The following is a 26,333-nucleotide window of genomic DNA, read 5'->3' on the forward strand; positions in this document are numbered from 1 at the left end:
GCAGCGCCCCGAACACGCGCACCGCGCTCCCGAAGACGAAAAACGGCGCGCGAACGGGTCTAGCAAGCAACTACGCATGTCCGCGGAGCTACGCGTAGGTCGCGGAGTGCAAGTGCGTCTTCGCGTAGCTCCGCGGAGTGCGGCTCCGCGAACTACGCCCAGGGTTACTCTTTTATCCCTCCACTATCCTTTTCAATCAAAATTAACAGACTAACATGTTCACTTCTCAAATTCCATATTCAACTATACTAATATACTGCCCAAATAACTGAATAACATATCTTCTACTCAAATTACTTCATGTTTATACTATACTAATTTTCAAAAGTAATCCTTTATGGGTTCCGGAGTGGCGTGCTACTCACCAGAAAAGCGATTCAACATCCATCAGGGGTAACAAGTGCTATAGGACTGCAAATCTTTCATCCCCTTTTATCCCTCCTCTATCCTTCTCACTCCAAGTAACAGACTAATATCCACCGCTGAAATTACCTCATATTTCACCATATTAATTCACCACTAATTCTTTATAGGCTTCCTGAATAGCGTGCTTCAACAAGCGATAAATAAATACAAACCTTTGTCCTCCTCTATCCTTCTGCTATTGTTCCAAATCCAAATAACTGACTAACCCATCAACCACTTAAAATGTACTTGCATGTTTCACTATACTAATTCAACACTAATCCTCTATGGGTCCGGGAGTAGCGTGCTACCTGCCGAAAAAGCGCTTCGACGCCTCGTCGGGGGTAGTAAGCGCTATATAAATGCAATTACAATACAATACGCGGACAATGCCGTTCTCAAATCCAGGACGGAAGTGGGGTTACAATTGCTTTTATCCACCTTTTTCAGATTTATGTCAGACATGGATTTGGAAATTAATAATTCCAAATCATGTCAAGCAAGTGGGGCAATCCGGGAAGAAGAATTTCCAATTTAGAGTGTGTGATTCTAAAATTCCCTGTACAAATGTGTTTTCTTATTTAGGGGTTCTCTTCGATGATACGCTCAATTGGGGACCCCTATTACAGAAAAAAAGGGGACCTGGTTAGGGTGAATTCTGCAATCTTTAATTTTGCTTCCAAACTAGGGAAGAAACCTACAGGAGCTATGCTGCAAGTGTATCAGGCCAAAAGCCTGGCCATAGCCTTGTATGGTAGTAAATTATGGGGATACAATGTCGGAGAAACCCTCCAGATTACGGAAAATGATTTTTTGAAACGCTTACTATGTGTTCCCTGGGGTACATCCAATCTAGCGGTCCATGAGGAGCTGGGGGTCCCCTATGTAAATTATGCACTTTCTTTGCGACCCTTGATATTTTGGCTAAAATGTTGGTTGAATAAAGACCTCCCTCTTACCCACTTGATTCTAAGAGATTGTATGTCTCTTGACAACTCTGCTCGTATTTCGTGGCTGAGTTATGTTAAAAAAAGCTTTGTGGGGTTAGGGCGGGGGGACCTATTCACCAATCCTGAAAGTATCACAAAGATGGATGTGGAAGCGATTAAAGTAGCCTTCTTGTCAGTAAGGAATATGGAAAGGGAAGCCAAGGAGGTACTGAAATCTAGCATGCAAACCTACATAATGCTTAAAACGACCCCAAGGGCAGAACTTTACCTCATGGGGTCTTTGTCCACACATGAGAATTTCCTGGTAACTAGGTTTCGGCGGAACCTTTTTCACCTTTAGCTCGCCTGAGCTAAAGGTTTTATTAGAGTTAAAGTGGCCGCACCCTGTGATTGCAACGGACAGTCTCCGCAGGACTTGCTGCATTTTATGTTTTTATGTAAATTATATGAATTTGCACGCAAATGCTATCTATTTTAAAAAGAATAAATTTTAGACAGGCCCGCCCAGCATTGGTGTATTTGCAACTACTGAATGCATCGCAGGCAAAGTCCTCCTGCACCCGTGTTGCCGCCACCCCCGGAGGGGCTCTACACCCAGCATCCAGCGCCTGATACCTGACAGGGAGGGCTCTTTCTGCATGCCGCATGGGACTCCATTGACCAGGAGCCCGTGCGTGACCCACCTGTGTGGAGCCTCGCCCACCCGCGTTAATACCAACATTCGATTTCCGCAGCGCGGGACGAGCCGGACGAAGCCCGGGCAAAGGGCGGGCCCTCTGTGGCCCTCAGAGGCCTGAGGAGGACGGGACGGACCACCCCCCTTGGCTTTTCCACAAGAGGAGGTAAAGAGACTTGGACTCCATACTTAGTGGTTTACCTAGCATTTGACTATATTTGACTTTATTAATGGATTTTAACTTTTGTACTCTAATTTTTTCTGACCGTGTCGCTGCTTGGTATTACCCATATACATCTTATCCACAACCAAGCCACATTATGACTCGTAAGGGGACCAACAGAAATGTCATCCCTCAGAAGGGTTTGTGCCATGGGACACAAGTTCACCACCCAAATGGGATAATACTGCCCATTCCTAGTGAAACAGATGGAAATAATTCTCGCCAGCCCGGAGATAGCATACCCAGCCAAGATTCTCCTTTATTAACAGCTGGTACTGCGCAAAGCCTCTCACTGGAAGAGGAATTAAACCTTCTGTGTAAAACTAGGTATGTTTTAGTGGAACCGAGATTCGAACAAAATAGTGCCCTACTTTGTCATGCAAATAGTATCGGTACATTATCCCCTAATGACTGCCCGCTGGAACCCCCCCCTATTATCTCAAAAAGTTAGTACCCAAAGTATAGCACTCCCCCAGGTCTCATCCGTTAAAAGGAAGTACGACGGGGATAAACACAATGGGAATCATCCAAAACTACAAAAACTGTCCGTAAGTCCCTCACTGTCTACCACTAATTCCCCCTTAAACTTAGAGGCTGCAAAAGAATTAGACCACCTAGTACTTCCCTCGCAGTTGGCTTTAATGTCCCAGATTGAACTACTGGTTAAATCTATTATTTCGCCGCTGGTGGAAAAATTAAACACTCTAGGGGACAGGCTGACGGGACTAGAAGAAATGATCAAGGCCAACCTGCCACCCACTAAAATCTCTGTAACATCTAACTGTCCACACTCACCTGCTGCCTCCGAAGTGCATACCCCATTTACACAAAGCATTCATGTCGAAATTCAGCCACTAGCCCTCAATACTTAAGCTCCAAATGCTTCTAAGATCCCTTCTAAACCCGTATTAGCACAATTTACTGCTCCTAGAGCAGAGCTTAATAAAGCACTTTACATACACCTACCACCGGAGGCTGCCCCATTTGTGTATGTTCTTTCGGGAGTACCAGCACTCACTTATGGAAAAGTCGAAAGACAAGAAGATCTACTAAACAAGGTTATGTTTAGTAGATCTCTGCCAACCGACCTTAATGGAAGAATAGTGAGTGTCAGAAGGGTAGGCTGGCTAGGTTCTCTCCCAAAAGACATTCCCAGTGATCTATTGCTAGTTAAATTTAGGTACAGACATATTGTCCCGTACCTCCAAACATGGCACCCCCAAGAAGGAGACTGCCCTATATCCACCTGGGATTTACATGACTTTTATCCCAGTGCGTCATACCATCTTCTACCAAGACCAAAGTCAGTGTATAATTATTCGATGGGTAGAAGCGCCTATGTATTGAATTGTAGTAGCTTCTCCGCTTCTAATCGATTTGAACCAATGTACAATAGCTATAAGCATGGAAAGTTCTATTAATTTGCTCCTAGTAAGTGACAATCTGATGCAATGGTAGACCTGTGAATGCTAATCCTGTGGAAAGTACGTAAACAATAATGAAATTATTCCTACAGGCTGGGCCTAAGTTTTTTAACTTGTACATACTTTGTGCTACTGCATGTTTTGTTTTATGATTGTTTTTAACTGTACGCTTTTATGATTTTAAACCAAAATCGAATAAAGCAAATGAATGAATGAATGAACTACTGAATGAGGACAGTATATTTTTTATATTGGGGTTTTAAAAGCTACTGTTAAATCTAGGAGTTATATGGATTTGTAAAGACGGTTTCCTCAGGCTTTTTATTTATTTATTTCTTTAACTTCAATTACTGTTTTGGTTGTCATCTTAACTTCTGCATGGTCACTTAAATTATTTTATTATGTGTAACTTTTATGGTTTGATTCAAAAACCGGATAAAGTTTTTTTAACTGAACTACTTGTATTATCCATTTTACGTTAAATAACATGATATTTCCCTGCAGGCTTGGATGTAGCAGGTTGGCATTACACTCCCTCTGCCCCTAGAGGCCTGTGCTTGGTCTCCATTCACTGTCTAAGACATCTGGATGGAGAGCTTAAAAGTTTGCAGGTCACTTTGGCTGGTGCAGGATCGCCAGCGAAAGTGACATGCGCACTTTGAAGTGTGTGGCCACGACTGCTCCATGCCTCCTGCTGCCAATTGGCAGCAGAGGACAGGGCCCCCGGGCTCAAAGGCAGGCTGGTGGCATGCCTTGGTTAATGGCAATGAAATGATTTAATACATTTTATTCTTAACACCTTGTGCGGCTCAAAGCAGGCGTTTGGGGGAGGGGGAGAAAACGCTCCCCCGTCGTTATAAAGAAACCACCACTGTGCTTACCGAGTACCAATATGGTTTCAGGAGGGGTTTGTGATGGGAGAACAATGTGTCAACCCTTCGACCTCCTCATAAAGAAATAGACAAGGGCCAAATCTGGCAATCTTCACTTATATTTCCTTGACTTGTCAATTGCCTTTGACCCAGTAAATCACTCATTTTTGTAGCCGACCTGGTCTTCCATGTGCGCACCATTGGAAATTGTGTTTTTACTATCCCAGTTATATAGGAACCTATCTGCAAGGGTGCAGACCGGACCTAATGGGGGAATTTTCCCACTGTTTAATATTTGGAGATAATATTCAGAGAGGTGTGAGGCAGTGTGTGCTGACGCCCTTCCTGTTCTCCCTGTATACAAACTGTGGGGTCGGATTGCTCCAGAGTGATCATACCACTCCGACAAGGCCACTTTAGCCAAGCGTAAACCTGCATGAACGATTATTAACTCCTACCAGCCAGCGTCCCCTCCATCTTACCTGTCTTTAACCTACACCAAATTCCAGAAGGTGTATGGCCCTCAGGCTTGAAGAATGGCCTTTTAAAAACACCTTGTTAGAGGGCACCGGACCTCGAAAGGAACATCATTTAGGAGTTGTGGCTTGAATGATGATTCCTTTGAAGACATTGTCTGCCTCTATCCAGCCCTCTTAGATTAATGCAAATTTCTTCTGAAGCTGGAGTGGAATTCACTGGGCATTCGGTCATGCCATCAGGCTGTTATTGCTGCTCTTAACCCAGGCAACGGATGTATGACGTTACAACGCATGCTTTTACCACGCATACCATTACAAAGCATAGTGCTTCTGGGTGCTGGATAGTGAATAGTTTAATTTACTATTCCAACTCCAGTCCCCGTGGACACTAGGGAAGGTTATTGGATAGTAAATGAACCTATTCCCTATCCTATAGCGCCCCCCAGAGCAATGCGTTGTAATAGTTTGCGTTGTAATGGTTGCGTTGTAACGGTAGTGCGTTGTAAAAGTTTCGTTGTAAGTGATGTTTCCCCAGGCAACACCACCCTAAAGATTCTTCACAACAATTTTATTTGTAGGATCGGGCAAGAAATACGTGTGGCTCCCCACATTCAGGAGAACACCACCAAGCATTGTTACAGGTACAGCATAGGACTAAGTAGTCAATAGAAGACAATTATAAGAGGAATACAACTATGCCCTCCCCTACCCCTATGAACCCCAACTACCCAACCCTCCCACCTCCACCCCTGTGTCCCACCCTACCCCCGTGCACGTGCGTACAGATAGCTTCAATGTCCAATCATGATGCGATACTCGTGGCGTAATGCAAGGACTTGCAAATAACATGCGACTAAAGATCTTCCTCCAGTTCTGCTGGTGGGTCTAGTGTCAACCCCCTATACTCAGCCCATCTCTTCCATATCTTGAAATGCTTGCGGGGGCAGCCACGTGCTTCAAATATCGGTCGTTCCAGGCCCATACAAAAGTCCATTCCGGCTCTCCAGGCACACAGGGGAGGGGCTCTCACATCCTTCCAAGCCCGGGCTAGGTCTCTTTTGGCCACCACTAATCCCAGGAGCAGCAGGTGACGTTTATAAATGTTTCCACCAACCCCCTCTAGGATGTGGAGTAATCCCAGACGATGAGTGCGAGGGAGAGTCCAATGCAGCACCTCAGACAGGCAGCCCCACACACCCCTCCAGAAGCCCACCAGCCCAGGGCACGACCATACCGTGTGGAGCAAAGTGCCCATTGCAGCTCCGCAGCGCAAACATTCCGGGGATCCAATCAAGCCTGCCTTCCACAGTCGTTCACGGGTGAAATAAGCCCTATGGAGAATTTTGAATTGGATTAGTCTAAATCGTATGGCAATGGCTGCTCCCCTAGGAGACTCCAGAGCCTCCCTCCAGTCATCTTCATCGAGGGGGCCAACATCAGCTTCCCAAGTCGTCTTTAATGGAAGAAGGGTGGAGGAACAATGAGTGACCAATGTCTGATAGATGCGAGAGACTTTCTTATCCCCCAGATCACCCATAAAGACTTTTGCCTCAACGGGACTAAAGTCAGGAAGCGAAACCATGTTGGCAATGCTGGGCATGAGTGCGTGTCGGAGTTGCAAATACCGAAAAAATTTAGACTGGGGCATATTAAATTCGATGCTGAGTGCTTGAAAGGACTTGAGCGTCACTCCGGACATCACGTGTCCTAGCTGCGAAATCCCAATCGCATCCCAGCCCTCAAAACCAGATAAGGCTGCCAACTCGGGTAACAGGCCATTATGCCACAGCGGCGTTTCTGCGGTCAGTCGGCCCCACCAGCCCATGCGGCGCAAGGCCTGCCGCCAGACAGCAAACACGAGACTCGTGACCCTCGGCAGTCTCCGGCGCAAGCGGGCCGAGTAGAGGATTGTGTGGAGCGTATTGTCGCCCATCAATGTGCGTTCCAGGGCATAGGCTGGATCCCCGCTGTCGCCGTACCACCAATCGTTTAGGATAAGCAGATGAGCGGCCTGGTAATAGGACAGCAGATCCGAGGTGGCCAGGCCTCCGCAATAGGTGGACAAGAAGCACGTACGTAGTGCCACTCTGGCCGTCCCCCCAGCCCATAGAAAGCGGCCCAAGATCGAATTGACTTGTCGGAATCACTGGGGTGCAACTGGATAGGGATGATTCTGCAATTGATAGAGGAGACGTGGGAGTGCAACCATCTTAAAAATTGCGGACCTGCCAAAGATAGAGAGGGGCATTCGAGACCAAGTCTTGATATCCGTCTGAACTCGGTCCCAAACGGGCACTATGTTACGTTCCCAGGCAACGCTGGTTGAGTTCGACAGAAACACCCCCAGATATTTTATGCCATGCGTAGCCACCTGTAGTCCCACCGTCCAGGGATCTGTCCCGGTGTCTCCATTTAGCACCCAGAGGGTAGATTTACGCAGGTTCAAATACAGGCCCGAGACTTCCCCAAAGATTCGCATAATTTCCAGTACACGCGGTCCCGAGCGCTGCAGATCGGTAAGAAAGAAAAGGACGTCGTCCGCGTAAAGTGCGATCCTATCCGATAAGCTGTCGTTCCATACAAAGCCCCGCATTTGCGCATCTATACGCACCCATGCAGCCAACGGTTCCATTAGTAGAGCGAACAGATAGGGGGAGAGCGGGCATCCCTGCCGGGTCCCTCGTCCAATCTGAAACGTCTCCGACACCGCAACCCGCACCGAGGCCGTATTATCCGTGTACAGTAGTTTGATATAGGACAGGAAGACCGGGCCCAGATTGAGACGGGGCAAAAGAGCAAAAAGGTAAGTCCAGCTGACGGAATCAAAGGCTTTGTTAATGTCAGCTAGCAACAAAGCCGCCCGCTCCCCGGTGGCTCCCATGGCATCAATCGCCGCCTGTGCGCGTCGCATGTTATGCCGCGTCGCTCTGAGGCATGATCCCGGCCTGGTCCGGATGTATCAGGTCTGTTATATACGGGGACAGACGATTCGCTAGAGCCCTAGCCAGGACCTTAGCCTCAATATTAAGTAACGAGATGGGGCGATATGAGTCGTGTCTCTCCTGAGGCCTACCCGGTTTCTGAAAGACTACAATTTCGGCGTGTCGCCAGTCTCGGGGCAGAGTGCCCCGCTCACGCGCCGTCTCAAGCGCCCGGTGATAATGGGACCCCAGCTGCACGGGAAACTTCTTATAAAACTCACTCGGGTAGCCACTTGGGCCAGGAACCTTTCCGGTATTAAGCTGTCCCAGGGCATCGCCCAGCTCCTCAGCTGTAAGGGGCGCGTCAAGCGCATTCCTGGTTTCATCCGACACCATCTTGGGGGGTAAGTCCTCGATAAATTTGGTTACCTCATCAGTCGATAGGCAATCGCATGGGGCGTACTGAGTAGCAAAGTATGCGGCAAAACTCGCTGCCAGCTCAACCGGGTCAGTAAGGACCCCACCGTCAACGGACGTGAGTCCTGGCAGCGTAAGCGGCTGGAGGTGGCGCTGGCAGAGTCTGTGAAGCATCGTACATGACTTGTCCCCCCTTTGGTATATTCTACTACGTGTGGCTAGCCATGCCTGCTTCGCATCATCGAGCAGGACAGATGCGTAGGTTTGCTGAGCCTGAAGAATGAGTCGTAGCCCGGCTTCATCCCCCCCCCGCGGTGCTGCTCCTCCAAGGTTTCCACCTGCGCTGCCGCTTCTACGATCGTTTCTCGCCGCTTGCGCCGGGCCGCGGCACACCACGCTATGTCTACTCCCCGGATAGTGGGCTTCATGGCCTCCCATACCACCCCGGCGTCAATGTCCCCCACGAGATTTTCCCGCAAATACAGGTCTAACGCTTCCCGCAAGTGCGTCACATAGGCGGGCTGCTGGAGATGCCACGAGGACATCCTCCAGCGAAACGGTTGGCGTTGTCGACAGAGTCCCACCCTAATCGACACCGGGGAGTGATCGGACAAACCCCTAGGCAAGATGTCAGCACCCTTCACTCTACACAAGCAGTCGCCAGGCACAAACACGCAGTCCAATCTTGAATAGGAGCCATGCACAGCAGAGACATGCGTATACTCGCGTGTGGTAGGGTGCATATGTCTCCAGGCATCCGACCAGCCCAATCCCTCAGTCATAGCATGCAGTCGGGTGTGTGCGGGGGGAGGGAGGGTAGTCTCAGCCACTCCTCGGCGCCGCTGGCGATCCACACTCGCATCCATCACATCATTCCAATCACCGCCAACCACCGCCAGGGATTCGGGGATGTCCTCCCACACTGTGAACAGTTTCTCAGCTAGGGCCCATTGCAGGGTGGGGGGGGCATAGACACTCCCAAAGACCACAGATTCAGCGCCCACCATGCCCTTGACAAAGATATAGCGACCCTGTGGGGGTCAACCCACTGCTTCTCATGGACATAGGCCACCCTGCGATGTATTAAAATGGCTACCCCCCTGGATCCCCGGGAAAATCCGGCATGAAACACCTGGTGATAGCCAAACCTCTGTAGACCCAGCACTTTCGAGCCCATCATGTGGGTTTCCTGGAGCAAGAAAACGTCAGCACTCTCACCTTTCCCCCATCTCAACACTGCCCCACGCTTGATTTTGTCGAGCATCCCCCTGACATTCCACGTGATCACCCGCAGAGACGCATCGGGAAGTCTGAGTCTTGTCAGCCATAATCAAGTGGGACCCACTTAACAGAACGTCCTCGCCATTGCCCCTCATCGCACACTGTAATGAATACTATAGCAAAACACACGTGCAGTCCCACCCACCCGCCCCAGAACCCCAAGATAACATGACGAGCAACTCTCGTCCCACCCCAAACCCCAAAACCAACCATCAATTGAATGTCATCACAGTCTTGAATATGTTTCAGTCCCAACTCAGTGGCCCTATCCCCGGCCACTCGCACCCCACCTCCCCCCACCCTATACCTCAAAAAACCATGAAGTACCTGTCGCGGCATGGGTGCCCCCGAGTCCAGAACAGAGGACCCTGAGCCAGCCATGCCAATGGATCCCAACTCCCCAGGAAACAGCAACCTCATCACTCCTCTCCCAGAACCTCCCACATTCGTAGGAGAGCAGTAGCCCCTTATGTGTAGTCCCCGAGCCCCCACCCACAATCCCCCCCATGGTCAGTGGTCAGCCACAAACCCATCCCGAGGCAGCCATGATGCTACCAGTCTGTCGGGCCTCAAGAGCCCGTACCACGTTGGCCACGGCCTGTAGCAACAAGAGTATAGAGGGGCGCAGAATCTTCAGATTTGGCCGTTATCCATTTCAGACTGGTCAGATTCTTCGGTCCTACTACCGGCCTGGGCGCCGCTGAAGGAGGCCGACCGCTTGCGTGACCTAGATCGCCGGTTCCTCTTGGTCTTGGTCGCCTGGCCACTCTGCTCTTGTGATGCCCCCCTCGAAGGGCCCGGATTCAGCCCCGGCTGAGAATTCGGCCGGATCCTAACTGTCTCGTCGGTCCATTTAAAGAGGTCCTCCGGAGTATTGAAAAACAGTGACCGCGATTTGAATATCACCCTCAGGCGCGCTGGGTACAACAGGGAGTATTGGAGTTTGAGACCCCGCAGCTTTGCCTTGGCGTCCATGAAGGATTGGCGCTGTTGCTGTACTAGCTTCGTGTAGTCAGGGAAAATCATTATCTTACGATTTTCAAAAAGAAGGGCCTCCTTGGTTCTCGCTTCCCTCAGAATGACATCCCGGTCGTGGTAATTCAGAAGTCTAGCAATTACAGCCCTAGGCCGTTCACCCTCCGGTGGCATCTGTGACAAGGCGCGGTGTGCGCGTTCAATAACGAAGCAATTAGATAGAGCCTCCGGGGGCAGCCCGGTTCCCCGCCACTGTGTGAGGAATTGTTCCATATTACCCTTCTCACATCGTTCCGGAAAGCCAATAAATCGGAGATTATTGCGGCGTGCGCGCCCTTCAGCATCCTCCACTCGAAGCGCCAGACCCCGTTGCGCAGTTTCCATTGCCGCCATCTTCTTCTTGAGTGTGCCCACATCGTCCTCCACCACCGACACTCTGGATTCAGCCTCCGTGATCCGCGCCACGGCATTCCGCAAGTCTTGGCGCAAGAGGGTGACATCTGCGCCCACTGCCCCTATCTTGGCATCTAGCATATCCCTTGATTGGGTGATGGCCGCCATTAGTGCCGCGTTGTCCGGCCCCCCTCCTTGCTGGCCACCTCCTGACGGTCCAGGGCCCCCACCGGGCCCGGTGAACTTGTCGATCGTCACTTGTTTGGTGGGGCCGCCTCCTCCCCTGGTGATGGCTGCAAGTCCCTCGCGATTTGCCCACAACGTATACCGAAATGGACGTTCAGGGACCCCAATCTCCTTCTACCAAGTGTAACAGGGGAGGGCCGCGTGGAGCAACTGTTCCTTCAGTGGGCCCCGGATAGTCTCATCCGTGGTAAAGTTCTGTGTCGAGGCAAGGCCCAGGCAGGCCCCGAAAGCAGCCCTCCACCTGCCAACAGTCGAAGGCCCCCAGTCCCCCCGTGGGCTAGGCAGCGTCTCTCTCACACAACCCACGGGCTCCACAGCAACGGGTCTCCTATGTCGTTTATGCAGCCCAGCCAGGGCTCACTCAGTCGACTTCTCCCTCCGCCTGGTGTTATCTCTCGTGGCTCTGAACTCGTGGCACGGCTCAGGTAAGCCGAAAGCAGACCTCAGGATCTACTCCCACGCTGCCAGCGGCCCGCAAGGCTCTGTTGCACCCCTCGGGTATAGATAGTGCAGTGGCCACCACCACGGACGTCCAGGGGCCCCAACGCGGGTACTCACGATTCTTCTCCGGCCACCGGGCCCACCAACAGCCGTCCCGCCGCGCTCCAGGCCGTTTTCTGTGCAGGAGCAGGAGGGGGTCGTCCCAAAAATGCAGCGCCAAGGCCTCGACCGGCCCCGGAGGCGGCCGCGGTCCAGCGCGAGCTCCAGGCGGGCGTCGCGAAACTCGAGGCCCCCGGCTTCTCAGGTGTCACCAGGCAGGGCTGCCCCGATGCCCGATAACTGACAGGGCGGTCACACCGCGCCGGCGGTCCCACTGTGGGTGCGCCTAATCAAGTCCCCGGCTTCCCAGCCGCGCACTGGGCCGCTCCTCCTCCGCTGTCACCCCGCAGCGCTCAAGGCGTACAGGGCTCCGCTGACCACACCGGAGGGACACCGACACCCACAGCAGTTGTCACCGCACTCTGGGTATGGTAGGTAGGCTCGGGGATCAGGATAAAAGAAGAATTATTGCGCGGGCAAGCGGGAGCTCTAGAAAGCTGCGACCGCCATTGCCGCTTGCTAAGCCACGCCCCCCACCCTAAAGATTCCCCTGGCCAAGTTTGTTGCATTAGTAGTTAGTAAACGTGGCCGCTCTTGGACTTTGCTGAGCGGCCCTAGTCCGTTCTCTTAGTGAATCCCCAGCCCACATCCGACTTTAAAATCTGATCAGTCTGCTGGAAGAGTCACAGCTGTGCTGCCCCAAGGACCATCGTTCATAAAACCTTTGTATTCGAATGCTGCGAGACTGTACCTCTCATCCCATTCACCTGCACATTGCTTTGCGTTTTTACAGTAGGTCTTAAGCACACTTTACTTCCTGTTAAACAGTCCCATCGGTTGAACGCGCCAGCTTGGTCTGTGAAAAATGTCTGCTAACACCTTGCCCTTCCCTGGTTGAATGTCCTAGATTTGGCTGTGAAAAAGATTGCTGCTTTACTCAACCTTTTTAACTTGATGACTGTTTTAAATGTTTGCAAACCACTAATATGTTCTTGCTGCTTTTTACTCTGGTCTTTGACTCTATTGCAAATTCATTCTCTTGTTCTTGCATTTAGGTTGGCAGACTTCTTTAGCTGCCCTGCCACATTGCCAAACACCAGCGTTCTCATTTGCTGTGCCATTTTTAACTCCCTATGTTTTTTTTAAATAAAAAAATTTAATGGTTTATAATTAACCACATAAAAAAGATTATTATTAATCAGATTGCTCGAGGGTTTGGCCGCAGATTCACCACGAGTGGATGGACGGGCAGTCCTGATCCTCATTTATGCGAGCGACGCTGTCCTATTGTCAAAAATGACCAATGGCCTGCATAGTTTAATGGACTGCCTTCTAAATTTATGGAGGCTAGTGAACCTAAAATTAACGTAAAGAAAACTTATACATAGATCTGTGGAGCAGTCGTGTGTAAGTCATGAAGTCCCCACATTAAAGTCATAAATATCACGAGGCTCACACCATTCTCCTAGCTGGGCATTCTTTTTACTACTAGTTGTTTCTAAATTAAGCACGTTAATAACAATAGGTTAAAGAGAAGGTGGGTCTGCAAGGGCATCCTTAGGTTTGCCTCCAAATTAGGATGTAAACCAATCAGGGAAATGATTTCAATGTATAGAGCGAAATGTTTTTCTGCAGTATCTTTTGGTAGTGGGCTTTGGGGCCCTACCAAACACAATATTTTTCAAGCTCAAGCGAACATTTTTCTGTGGTGACTTCTCGCTGTTCCTCAGTCTACAGCAGTTGGCATACTTCATAGGGAATTGGGGTTGCCACACTTGGATGATCTATGATCGAAGAAACCTATATAGTTGTGGCACTCACTTTTGTGCACAGGGGCGACTGGGTTCAATAAATCCATCATAATAGATTGTTTACATTTGGATAAGGAACAGAGAATTTCGTGTACCTCTATAGAGCTGACCCAGCTCAGTGATTTTGTCCCTAGATAGGCCAGACTGTATTAAGCATTTCAGCAAGAGGCAATTGAAGCTTATGCAACTTAATAAAAAAAGAATGATGACATACCGGGTATTGGCTCCCACAGGTCCTATGTGTCTGCATAACACTCAGTGACACCAAATGAGGGGCTAAGGCAGTACCTCTCAATTACACACAACATCCAACATCGCTTTGTCCTAACACAGCTAAGTCTGGGCACAGCACATGTACTGATGGAATTCTCAACAAGCATTTGCAATGCAATCGGTCTCACCTTTGGGACCTTATATGTATTTGGTTATGCAGCACATTAGCCTGGGTGCTGAAACATCTACTTTTCTTTAACATGGAGGCAAAGTAAGCACCAACCTGCATGACACACCAGGAATGGGAACACATGGAGAGAAATATTGCCTTTCAGTGGGAAATGGTAGAGTCCAAAGCTCTGTTTTTAGGTCGAGCGACCTATCTCAATGCGCATGCGCATTGAGCGGGAGCGAGATATATAGGGGCTTAAATAAGCTTTACCTAGACTGGCGATTGACTGGCGATTTGATGCTGTGCCCGTGCGCTTTTAGGTCAATGCGCGTGCACATCATCAAATCGCCAGTCAATCACCAGCAGCACTCCTCCCACACCTTTGAAGTGAAGCTTAGCTTCACTTCAAAGGCCCCTGCTGCTTCACACCCTCATGCTGCTCTCCCCGCTCCGCCCCCTCCCGCCGTGTCGCATTTCTCCTCCCCCTCCCCACAGCAATGCCCTCCGCCGGCCGTACTTTCACTTTGACGGCCACAGGCCGTCTCTCGTGTTTCTCCTTGTTTTAATCTCATATATATTCTTGTTTTATCCCGACTATTTTTATCTTGCGTGCCTTCTTCCATCTCTCTCCTCCCATCACTCTTTCATTATCACCTACTGTTTTCTCTTTCCATATTTATTCTTGTTTACTCTCTCCTTTCTGTTTTTATCGTGTTCCTTCTTCCATTTCTCCCTTCCTTATTTTCCGCTCGCCCCTTCACATTTCCCTCTTTTGTTTCCATTCTCCTTTAGCTCTCATTTCTTATTTTTCTCCATTCCTTTCATCTTTGCTGATCTTGCTTTTATCTTCGCTGCCAACATTTTTTTTTTCTGAACTCATTTTTTCACAAGAGTTTATGCAGTGTTTTGTAGCTATGGAAACAAATGCAGATGTCTGCTTCTACAGTCCTCGCCGTGAACACGGCTTCTTCCTGCCAAGATAGGACAGTAAATGGTTCCTTTTGAAGATGGGAGCACCTACGGGTGCCCCTTTTCATTCACGATTAAAAGTGTATAATTATAATGATACAATTTACAACCATAGGGGAGTTCCAATAGCCAAACCAGACTGCTTGTATAAAAACTGAATTTACAAAGAAACTAGGCTGCTATGAAGAGATTTGTTTTATGCTCATGGACAAGCCACCTTTTTAGATGTCCGCTACGGATGGCCATGGTTCATCCGTGTTTACCCTTGTAACTTTCAATGCCCTCCCCTTTCAATCGGCCGCCACGGGCGGCAAGCCTAACAGAGATCTCGCCAGCACCTCCATAGCACTGCCTTTATTAATGGTGTAAACACAGCTGCCATAATTTCAGATCAATCAAACCCAGTCGGCCGGGATGCCTCTGAATCTCACTGAGTGAACCACCGTCCACGTTGTTTGCCTCTGTGCCTTCACTGTTTTACATAAACAAGCATTAGCATTGCCAATAGGTCTCGCTTTTGGGACCTTATAAGTTTTTAGCCACACAACAGTTAATGTTGTTGCACCAAGGACATTGTGGTGCATAACTAAATACTTAGAAGGGCCCAAAAGCGAGACCTATTGGCTATGCCAATGCTTGTTTACTCACTGATGCCGAAAGACAATATCGACATCTTCTCAGATAAAGTAATCAAAGATTTGAAGGAACTGTCAGTGGAAAGTAGCGACTATTTCACCAAAATGAGGCACAATCAGAGAACGGAATATGATACTGTGATTAAGAAAATCAAAGACCGCAATGATATCATGATACGTTGGTCAGATAAAGGAGGAAATGTAGTCCTCTGGAAATGTTTAACGGACAAGCGAAGTCCCAATTAGCGGATAGAAATTGCTATGTAAAAATAAGTGCCACAAATATTCTTAATATCCAAGAACGGTACCACAAAAGCCTTTATGATTGGAAATCAGCAGGGCTAATTGGAAAACAAGAATTTGATTTCCTGAAAAACAATTATCCGGTAACACCCCAACTCTACCTAATACCGAAAATACATAAGAATGAGCAATGGCAACCAGGAAGGCCAATAATATCTGCAATCGGCAGACTATTCGAAAACACAAGCAAATTCATAGACTTTTTCCTCCAGCCACATGTGCAAAACCTACCAGCGTACATTAGAGACAGTGGGGATTTTCTGGGGAAGATCTATGACCTAAATGGGCACAGTGATTATGTCTTTGTCACACTAGATGTTCAGAGCCTCTATACCAGTAGGGATGGTTTGAATGCTACTAAACATTACCTGTGAACACGAGGTATTGAACTTTACCAACACACATCTATGTTACTACAAATGACTGAGTGGTGTCTAGAAAATAACACATTCATGTTTGACAACCTCCTTTACAAGCAGACACAGGGGACAGCAATGGGTACTTGCTTCGTCCCCAGCTATGCTAATTTGCATATGGGCTGGTGGGAGGAGCAAATACTCATGAAGACACACCACACACAAATGTCAGAAAATGTGGCACTTTATTGTCGCTACATTGACAACATTTTTGTGTTATGGAGAGGAAGTGAGGAAAGTGCTAGGGAATTTGCAGCTGAACTTAACCAGAACACATTTAAACTCCAGTTCACTTGCACCACCAGCAAAGTATCCATTGTCTTCCTGGACCTAGAACTATACGTCGGCCAAAACAAAATACAATCTAAGACATACAGAAAACCCAAGTCTGGAAATACAATTCTGCATGCTGACAGTTTTCACCCCAGTAGTCCATTCAATTCAATTCTTAAACTTTATTCGATTGTTCATAAAAAACATCATAAAAGTATACAGAATAAACATGGCACATATGAATTGTCACAGGATAGGGAGGTACAGAGCTTAGCAGAGCTCAATCGATAAAACATGGACTAGCGGAGTGGAGAAGTGTGGCTCAATGGTTAGAGCGGCAGCCCTGATGCAGAGGTCTGGCCCGGGACCAGGGTTCAATTCCTGCCTTGGCTGGTCTGGGCGGATCTTGGGCTCATAATTCCTCGGACCTGATTTCTCACCTCGGTGCCTACTCCAAGCATGGGTCCCACGCTGCAACTCTGGGCAATAGCTTGCTTAGTCTCCACAACGGCCCCCTACAGCTCTAGGGATGCCTGGTTGCACCCTGGGGATGCCCAGGAGTGGACATTACACGGGGAAAAACCAGGAAGGGTTCCCTAGCGGTATGAGTACAGCGCCAGGACACTCAGGAGTATCAGTGCGCTTTACAAGTACGGCTACATTTACATTTACATTTACTAGCAGCAAAGGTTCGAACTAACATAATATTAAAAAACCATACTTTTTCTGGCCGTGATTGATTTTAAAATAAAAGTTGCGATAAAAAAGCATATATCCGGGGTAGCAAGTGCAAATAAGAATCTCATAGCATTACCAGTTGTTGACACAGAATATTTCTTAAATAGGGTTTTGAGGTAGAAAATACACAGAGCTTTATACAAAGGGCATATTAGCATAAAGTGCAAAGTGCTTTGCTTAGTAATTCCGTCACATGGACAGGGGGTGGCAGAGTAAATTTTCATTCTCGGGAATGCCACCAGGTTATGCACAGTTCCTAGTCTCAGCCTTGTAAGAACATATTGATGCGGCTGTCTGGTGATAACTTTTAGATACATAGGAAAGCCAGTCCCTTCTTCCTTATTAGAGAAATAGAAGGCATGAGTTGAATAATCTCTGGTTTGTTCTTTACGCTTATCATGTTTATGCCTCAAGAAGACGCCTTTAACCTCCTGTTTCGGTAGGACAGTGGCACACATTGGGTCCTCATGTACATCCAAATCGAAGAGTTCCTTAAAGGATGAAACAACATACTTTAACCACGGGATCTGGTAGGCGTTATCCAAGCATAAGCAGTCTTTAATTATTTCTCTGGTAAAGCTGGTTTCATCCTTAGACCAAATAGATCTCCATGCCATTAAGGGTCTCAATCCGATTAGATCAGATTTGTAGTCCAACCCTAGTTCTTTATGGGTCAGTTCAATGGATGCCGAAGAAGGGAGGCAGAGGAGTCTTTTAAGAAAAGAATTCTCCAGTAAATGCAAGTCCTTTTGGGTCCAATGACCCCAGACCCCTGAACCATATAGTGCAATAGATGCACACCTGTGTCGGTAAACATTCAGCATGTCCGGTATACGCCGGCTTCCCAATTTAGCAGCAAAACGATATACACTTGAGGAGGCCTTACCCATCCTAGCTTTGACATTATGTTGCTCTGGGGCTCAGGACCCACCATTGCTAAAGGTAATACCCAGATAGCAAAAGTTATTCACAACCTCGCTGCAGTTTTTCTTAAAATAAAATGATTTAAGTTGGTTTACCTTTTTACTGCATGCCATGATAAAAGTTTTAGAATTATTAATTTTTAGTTTCTTCCCCTGTATAAAATCATAAAAGCAATTCATAAGTTTCTGAAGGCCTATGGGGGTTCTTGAGAGTAAAACGGTATCATCTGCATAAAGCAGCACCGGGATAGATTGTCCCTTAACTTGTGGGGCATCACCTTGCACTTTTTTCAGTTCCTGCTCAATTGAATTTATGAAAAGGGAAAAGAGCAGCGGGGCCAGGACACAACCCTGCCTAATGCCAGATTTGACCCTGATCTTCCTCGTGCATTCCCCCTCAGGGCCATAACGGATCTGGGCAGATAAATTAGCGTAGAGTCTGGCCAGAAAATGAATAATCGCAGCCGGTGCACCCATTTCGAGTAGGGTTGACCACAACAAAGTATGGTCAACCAAATCGAAGGCACTGGAGAGGTCCGCAAAACAGAGAAACAATGAACCCTGTTTAGCTTTGGTGTATTTTCCTATTAGGAGATCTAAATTAATACACTGCTCGATAGTGCCGAGGCCCTTCCTAAAGCCGTATTGGGAGACGGCAAGGATGTTATTACTTTCGGCCCATTCCTCCAAGCGTAGCAATAAAACCCTACTCATAATTTTTAGTGAGGAATCCATTAGGGAGATAGGGCGGTAGTTCTTAGCCTCTCCTCTATCTCCCTTCTTGTAGATTGATATAATTACGGATTCACTCCAAGTAGAAGGGGTAGTATCGTTAACAGCAGCGTTGAATACTTGGGTCAATAGGGGACTCCACAAGGCCAGATCGGTTTTATAAAGATCAATCGGTACCCCGTCTGGGCCTGGGGCTTTCCCCCCTTTACTTTTACTGATTGCCATGTCAACTTCCTGGAGGGTAATCCCCAGCGGTTGGTTGGGTATGGTGTTATTACGGGGGCTATCCTGGTCATTACCTTTTGGGTAAAAAATCCCAGTAAAATGTAGGACCCAGCTGACCTCGCTAACTTGTGCATTAAGAACTGGAAATTCCTCCTTCTGGAGAAATGGGCTGTTCACAGTACTCCAGAACAGTTTGCTATCCCGTAGGGCTGCAGCCTTAGTCAGGTCCTCCCAGGCTTGCTCTCTGTTACTGTTTCCTGCGCTTCAACTCACATTTGTATTTAGACCTCAAATGTTTAACAGCGTCCCTATCTCTCGGGTGGTTAGATAGAGCCTTCTTAAGGTCTTGTAGCGCGGACGTACACGCTCTATCAAACCAGCCTACAGTGGCCCGCTTAGATAAACCCTTGTAGTCTCATCTCGAGTATTCCTTATGCGGAATGCCTCAGGATGAGGCGGAACTGCAGCACAAAAGAGAGTTTTGACACATCCAGAAAAGAGCTCTTTGACAGACTACGGGACAGAGGGTACAAGAATAAAACTGAAAAAAGCAGAGCAGAAATGCTCTAAAAAAATCAGAGAAGAACTCATTTTTAAAAAGAATGGGGAACCATTGACTAAACCATCAGGTAACACTCCGAGACTTATTACAGGATATAACGCATATCACACGAGGCTACGCAAAATCCTGTATAAACACTGGCCGATAGTACGTAGCGATCCTACGATAGGATCTTCTTGCACCAAACTACCCCAACTAACGTTCAGAAGGGCTAAATCTATGAGGCAAGAGTTGGTGTCCAATACGCCTCGCAAAGAAAAGAGCACCATCTGGCTGAAAAGCACTAATGGCTTTCACAGATGCACCAAGTGCAAAGCCTGCAGGCATGGTGTAATACCAGCAAAATAAAACTGACATTCAGAAAAACTCCACTCGAGATAAGGGAAAATTTCACCTGCAAGACAGAATTTGCAGTTTGTCCTGCAATGCACATGTGACAAAAATATGTAGGAAGTACGATACACCCGGTCCATGTGAGGATACTACAACATCTGCGTGCAATCAGTAATGACGATCCCGCATATCCAGTAGCACGCCACATTAACACACACCACGGCGGCAGAGCAGAAGATCTGAAATATTTTGTCATTGACAGTGTGAAGAAAAATGTCAGGGGTGGTAACAGACAGCTTGCCCTCAGGAGACTAGAATCTGGGTACATCATCCTACTAGACTCCAAGACACCCAACGGTCTAAATGCAGATGAAGCAATGAGTGTACACCTCTAGAAAACCCAGACAGCACACATAAGCAGCACCTAACTATATGTAACGCCTCCCGATTTCCTTGACCCACTCCCCTATACATCCAACCCATGTGCTTTCATAACACCTTTTTTATTTTTACATCACTTGCTTGGTAATCTAACATCTAACACCTTCCCTTTCCCAGTCACCCAACCTACGCTTTCCAGTGCCCACCCATTACAGGTCTTTACCCCATACCTGCCCAGGAAACATCTACAGCAAACCAACCCTACTCATGGTTAAACCTTGTAACACACGCCCACTTGGGCAACACTGGAGACACCTATCCCGTTAGGCGTAAAGTAAAAATTTGAGCACGGTCAAGTGTTAAAGGGCAACATGATAAGCCACACTGACGTGACCTAGATAGCCGGTCTTTGCCATATCATAGCCGTCAAAATTGTAAATATGCAGTAAACATATGGGCATGATGCACATTGTGGCCACAATAATGTAAATAACCGTATTAGCAGACGGGGGGGAACAGGACAAACATTTACCACACTGACGGGAAACGCAGAATAGTAAAGCGTACATCGCAGACAGGTTTCATACAATTCCGTACGAACATGACCAAGTACAGGAAATTTGAGTTATAAAGATTACTTAATCTTTATCGGGTAACACAGCTTTCTGGGCATTCATAATTAATATATAGTGGGTAAATGGCATTGTTCGTATTGGTGGCATACTCTATTGAAAAGCCATATGTACATATGTGCACATATTTCACAACATGATTCACTGTTTATACACCTGTATTCTCATTTTTTCCACAGGCAAATGTAGGTTTAGCCTTAAACTATGTAGGAAACACTAATGTTATGCGTTTAGTAAATATGTTCTAATATGCAGAAATATTTTAACAAATGAATACATTATAATGGTGGTAAAAGAAATACTGTCAGTCTTACCATGACTAATCACCTGTCACGGAGCACACCTCTTCTATGTCCTTGTTTTTTTTTTTAGAGTATCCATGACAACGCACGTACACTGTTACCAAGCAAAACCATTTGTATATAATGCACCATTCTTAGTGTGGCCAGATGTTGTGAACAAAGAGGTTCTACCGCCGAAACGCGTCAAAGCCTATTGCATGGAATAAACTTCTCTTTGATATATGATCCCACGGAGTCAGCGCCTGTTTGTACATGGAAAATTTCAGGATTGGAACTATATATATATATATATATATATATATATATATATATATATATATATATATATATATATATATATATATATATATATATATATATATATATATATATATATATATATATATATATATATATATATATATATATATTCATATTCGCTGGTGGTGCAGGAAAAATAGCACCAGCGCTAGAAGTGTCAACGAAAACCTTTCCAAACTCCATAGAAGGGCAACCGGCATTCAAAGTTGAAGGACTACATCCTGTTTATTCAGTCGTACAATAAAAAAAATTGATGGAATGCTTGAATTAATCTCAGCCACTGGCAATCGTTTGGGCCACATTCCAATCCATTGTTTTTTTGCACACCATGCCACCTCAGTTTGAACCCAGCCATATGCAAATCAAACTTGACCCTGCTCCGTATGGTAACAATCTAGGTGTGCCCAGACGTGGAGCGTGTGAATACCATATCTCTGCACCCAAGCTATACCTAATTGATGAGGCCCTAAAAAGGCCAAAACCAGTCCTGGGTTGCTTGTGTTCTTGTTCAGGGAGGACCTGGCCTGACAGTTCGGGCTGTACTGTTGATTGGAGCAGGGTCAAGACTGATTTGCATATAGTGGAGTACAAATTGAGGTGGCATGGTGTGCAAAATAACGATGGACTAGAATGTGGCCTGAGTAATTACCAGTGGCAGCAATTCATTCAAGCATTCCACCATCTCTTTTTGTATACTTTAATATTGATTGTAATTGGGGTACAAAGTTGCTCACCCGGTCATGTAAGGTGGGCAAGGTCTTTGTACTCGTAGCTCAGTTTTCCTTTTGTAATCCAAGGAAAGAGACTTCCTGTTGAGACTGGCTTTTCATCCAGTACGGAAGAGTCTTTTGCATAATCGCTGGATAGTTATGCAAACTGTTGATTGTCATAATCTGGTTTACCTCTGAGGCACCATGGTTAAGGAGCTATAAATATTCAGGATTGTAGGAGGGTTTCAAGATAATAACCTTAGGTTCAAAAACTCTATTGCGTTGTGAATAACCCAACCTCTAGCATAATCACAAATACAGGAGAAATGAATCGGCAATTTTATGTGTCCCTTTGCTGGTTCTCTTCCTGCTAAGTTGTACTTGCATTGTCTGTTGAACATTTTCAATATCCTGTTTAGTTTCTCCTATAATATTCAACAGCTCATTGTGCAAATTATACTGAACAGCATTGTTTTCTTTTCGGTGGTTTAGAGCTTAATTTCTCTTAGTTTCACCACTGTTAACATGGCCATTACTGCTACAGCTATGCTACTGGTGAAATGCTTGACATTGCTGTGACTGGTTAACCTTTGCTATCGTCCCATGGAAAGCCCTCTAATCATCTCAAATAAAGCTGTTTGTACAATTGTCATTCCAGCTAAGATGTTCAGTGAGCTTGAAAGTGTTGTAAAATACCCTCCTGATCTGTTTTTCCTTCGTCTCCTAAGGGTTTGTACGAAGACCTGAATGATCCAAAAGCTCTGCATCCTTGGCTTGAAGAACCAAAGAAAATAACCTAGAGTCATTTCCAAGGGTCCGATATCTGGACAGCTGTTTGTAATTCGATGGTCCGGCTGTTTGGAAGACTTCATCTAGAAAGGGTAATCTTGTAAAAGCATAAATGGTTGAAAATTCATACTCTGCATCTGTTCCAGTGTAACTGCACCCTACAGTTCCCACACATGCATCTCTATGCCGCTGTGCTATTGCTCCGTGTATTGGCTGGTGTATTGGCGTTTTTGTGTCCTTGCCCTCTGTGTACTTTTTTGTTCTCCCTGTTGTTTTTTTCTCCCATGGCATAGACAGTTTCTTATTTTTTTTATTTTTTATTTCTGGTTCCAGAGTTTTGACTACATTTTAGGTTTGAATGAATTGGGGATAATAACATCGGTCTAACCATGAGCAGAGGAAAGAGGGACAGCAACTTCTGCAGTGTGGAGATTGGGGACTCCACCTTCACTGTCTTGAAGCGCTATCAGAACCTAAAGCCGATCGGCTCAGGAGCGCAGGGAATTGTTTGGTAAGCTAAAAATTGTCAATATGTGAATTCCGCTATTAACCTTGTTTCTTATTTTCTTAAGAATTTTCACTGTATGATACAATTGCATTTTCTTATGGCGACATGTGAATGTGGAATCAAGCAAGACTTTGTCGTTAACATTGGAAGGATTAGGGCATTTTGCTCTTCAATCAACAAGTCACAGGATGATCTCTGTAGATGTCACACAGATTGAGGTGAAGCAGTAGTAAGACATTAGCTATATCTCTGTACTCAGACAAAGTGAGTGTGGGGTGCAAGGTAGAATTAACACTTCTATCTTGTGTGACTTTTATTTCTCCAATGTAGGACCTTTCATCAGGTTAAATTTACATGCTTTAATTTTCCCCGTTGGTAAGGTAACAAATCATTTTCCGTAGTTTACCCTTCATATTAACAGCTCACATTACTATCTTTGTGTTTTGGTGTTGTGGTGATTTAATGCCCCTAATTGGAAAGTATTATAATGCAAATGTAATTATTTTGCTAGTTGCTAGGAAGTAGCTGGTGCTTTCATCAGAAATTCCATAAGCTTTTGCCACATGTTTACTTGCCAAAGAAAAGTGGTTCAAATGCACCACCTACGCGCTAAAGTGTCCAGTCAGAGCAGTGGAGGTTCATTCACTTTATGCATATCGTTTGTTTGGCATCTTACATTTGCACCTGGGCCAGCACCATATAATGGAATTGTGGGAGTAGCTATGACCTCTCTTTCCAGAAATGAATCAAAGTTAGTTATATTTTTACTGAAATTTATTGGTAGACTTTTGGATTACTACACTTTAATGAAATAACTTTACTGGGCTTTTTCCATTTGGAAGGAGAAGCAAAAACAAAGTGAGTATCAGTCCTTCAAAGTCTGGAGGACTGTTCAATAATCCTAGTGGAAAATGTTGATTTTTCACAACCTGGTGGGCAAAGAATATGGATTTTATTAAAGACACAAAGGCTAAGATTATGCAAATCTTTTTTGCCAGCTCACAGTAGCAACAATTGAAAAATATAGAACTTTAATAAAATTCTAACAAGCTATAAAGTCCCCCCACATACAGCCTTCTTCCTGTGCTGAAAGAAAAAAAAAAACAAGAAATTTGAATTTATTGAGATAATAACTAGTTGCACTAGAGTGGGCATCATCGTGAGGGATAATCTTAGCCTCCGTGTCTTTAATAAAATCCCGATTTTCAGTCAACCAGGCTGTGAAAAATCAACATTTTATGGCATGACATGGAGGTGAACATTATGCAAGTTTAAAGTGCATTTGACACATTATCAATTGCATTTGCAATCAGTCAAAAGCATCAATTTCTAAACATATTTTCATTTGACCAATCTGCAGCCCTAAGGATATCCTGCAGACCTCTCCCAGAGACAAAGGTTTTAGAAGCTGATGCATCTCTAAGGGAGTGTGCTCCAAATATAGAGATGTCCACACCGGACAAGCTCATAACCTCTTTCACCCATCTCACAAAGGTGGGTGAAGAGACCGGTACATGAGGCTATCTATGGGAAATTAACAGTTCTCCAGTATTAGGGGTGTCTTTCATAGATTCACATGCTTGAATAATTCCCCGTCGTCGAAGTGGGAGCCCCACGGTACATAACATAGTAAAAAAAGGATATATACATAAATATATATACATAATATATACATATATACACATAAAATAATATTCCATAATATGTATATTCTTTTTTAAAAATAGTCTTGAAGTACCATAGGTCAAAATAGGCCCATAGAAAGCATTGAGGGAGAGCTCACTTTAGTAACATATCAATGTCATTATAATAGTCCACTTTCCAGCTAATCAGGCTGTAGCACCTTCTAGAACCTTCTCCTCAGAAGCTCAAGCGCTCAGATTTTCTACCGCACATCGTGTGAAGGGAGTCTCCCTGAGCTCTGCTCAGTTTTTTCCTCAACTTCAAGCTTCAAACCTTCAAGTATGTCTACTACAAATAAATCTTTATTCAGGCCCTGCTCAGCCTGTGGAAAACTTTGTCTTTTCTCTGAGGACCCTCATAAGAAATGCATTTATTGCTTGTACCCGGACCATGAGGTGAGGAGTTGTAAATTTTGTAGGACATTTTCAAATAAGACCTTGAAAGTTAGAGAGGCCCTTCTCCTTCTGTGGCTACAGAAGTTGAAGACCTCAGACAATCCTGTGTCTGATTTAGAGGGTGTGTCTTCTCGCCAGTCTATGACCTCTCTCAAGCGTGGGTCTGAGTCTGATGTTCCTTCTCCTTTCCTTAAGAAAAAGAAGCTCGTGGACGCTTCAAAATCAGTCTCCCCATGGGATCTGCCGGCCTCTACGCCTGCGGGACTTAGTTCTCTGGCGTCGCAGGTCCATTCTGTGCCCTCGTCCTCAAAAACGAGCGCCAGCTCGTCGACGCGCACGTTGGCGACGACGAGATCCGTCGACGTCCTGCCGACGACGACATCTTGCTCCATGTCGACGACGACGACGATGACTGCTTCGTCGACGCTGGTCCAGGATGCCCGGCCTATTGCTTCCATTATCAAGATCTCGTTGACGGCGAAGAAACCCGTCTCGTCGACGACTCAGTCAAAGTGCCATTCGTCGA

The 26,333-nt window shown here is 46.2% G+C and overlaps 1 protein-coding gene across 4 annotated transcripts in view; it reads left to right on the forward strand.

Moving 5' to 3' along the window:
* Positions 1-26,333, forward strand: part of MAPK8 (mitogen-activated protein kinase 8) — a 417,190-nt gene that overhangs the window by 106,310 nt on the left and 284,547 nt on the right. For all 4 annotated transcript variants that reach the window (XM_078642701.1, XM_078642699.1, XM_078642702.1 and 1 more), the window contains exons 2-3: positions 23,161-23,313; positions 23,555-23,732. In XM_078642701.1, the coding sequence (XP_078498827.1) occupies positions 23,611-23,732 (122 nt within the window). In that variant the 5' untranslated portion in view covers positions 23,161-23,313; positions 23,555-23,610. The remainder of the gene's footprint in view (positions 1-23,160; positions 23,314-23,554; positions 23,733-26,333) is intronic.

Source organism: Lissotriton helveticus, chromosome 5_1 (assembly GCF_964261635.1).
Source record: "Lissotriton helveticus chromosome 5_1, aLisHel1.1, whole genome shotgun sequence".
Classification (NCBI taxonomy): domain Eukaryota; kingdom Metazoa; phylum Chordata; class Amphibia; order Caudata; family Salamandridae; genus Lissotriton; species Lissotriton helveticus.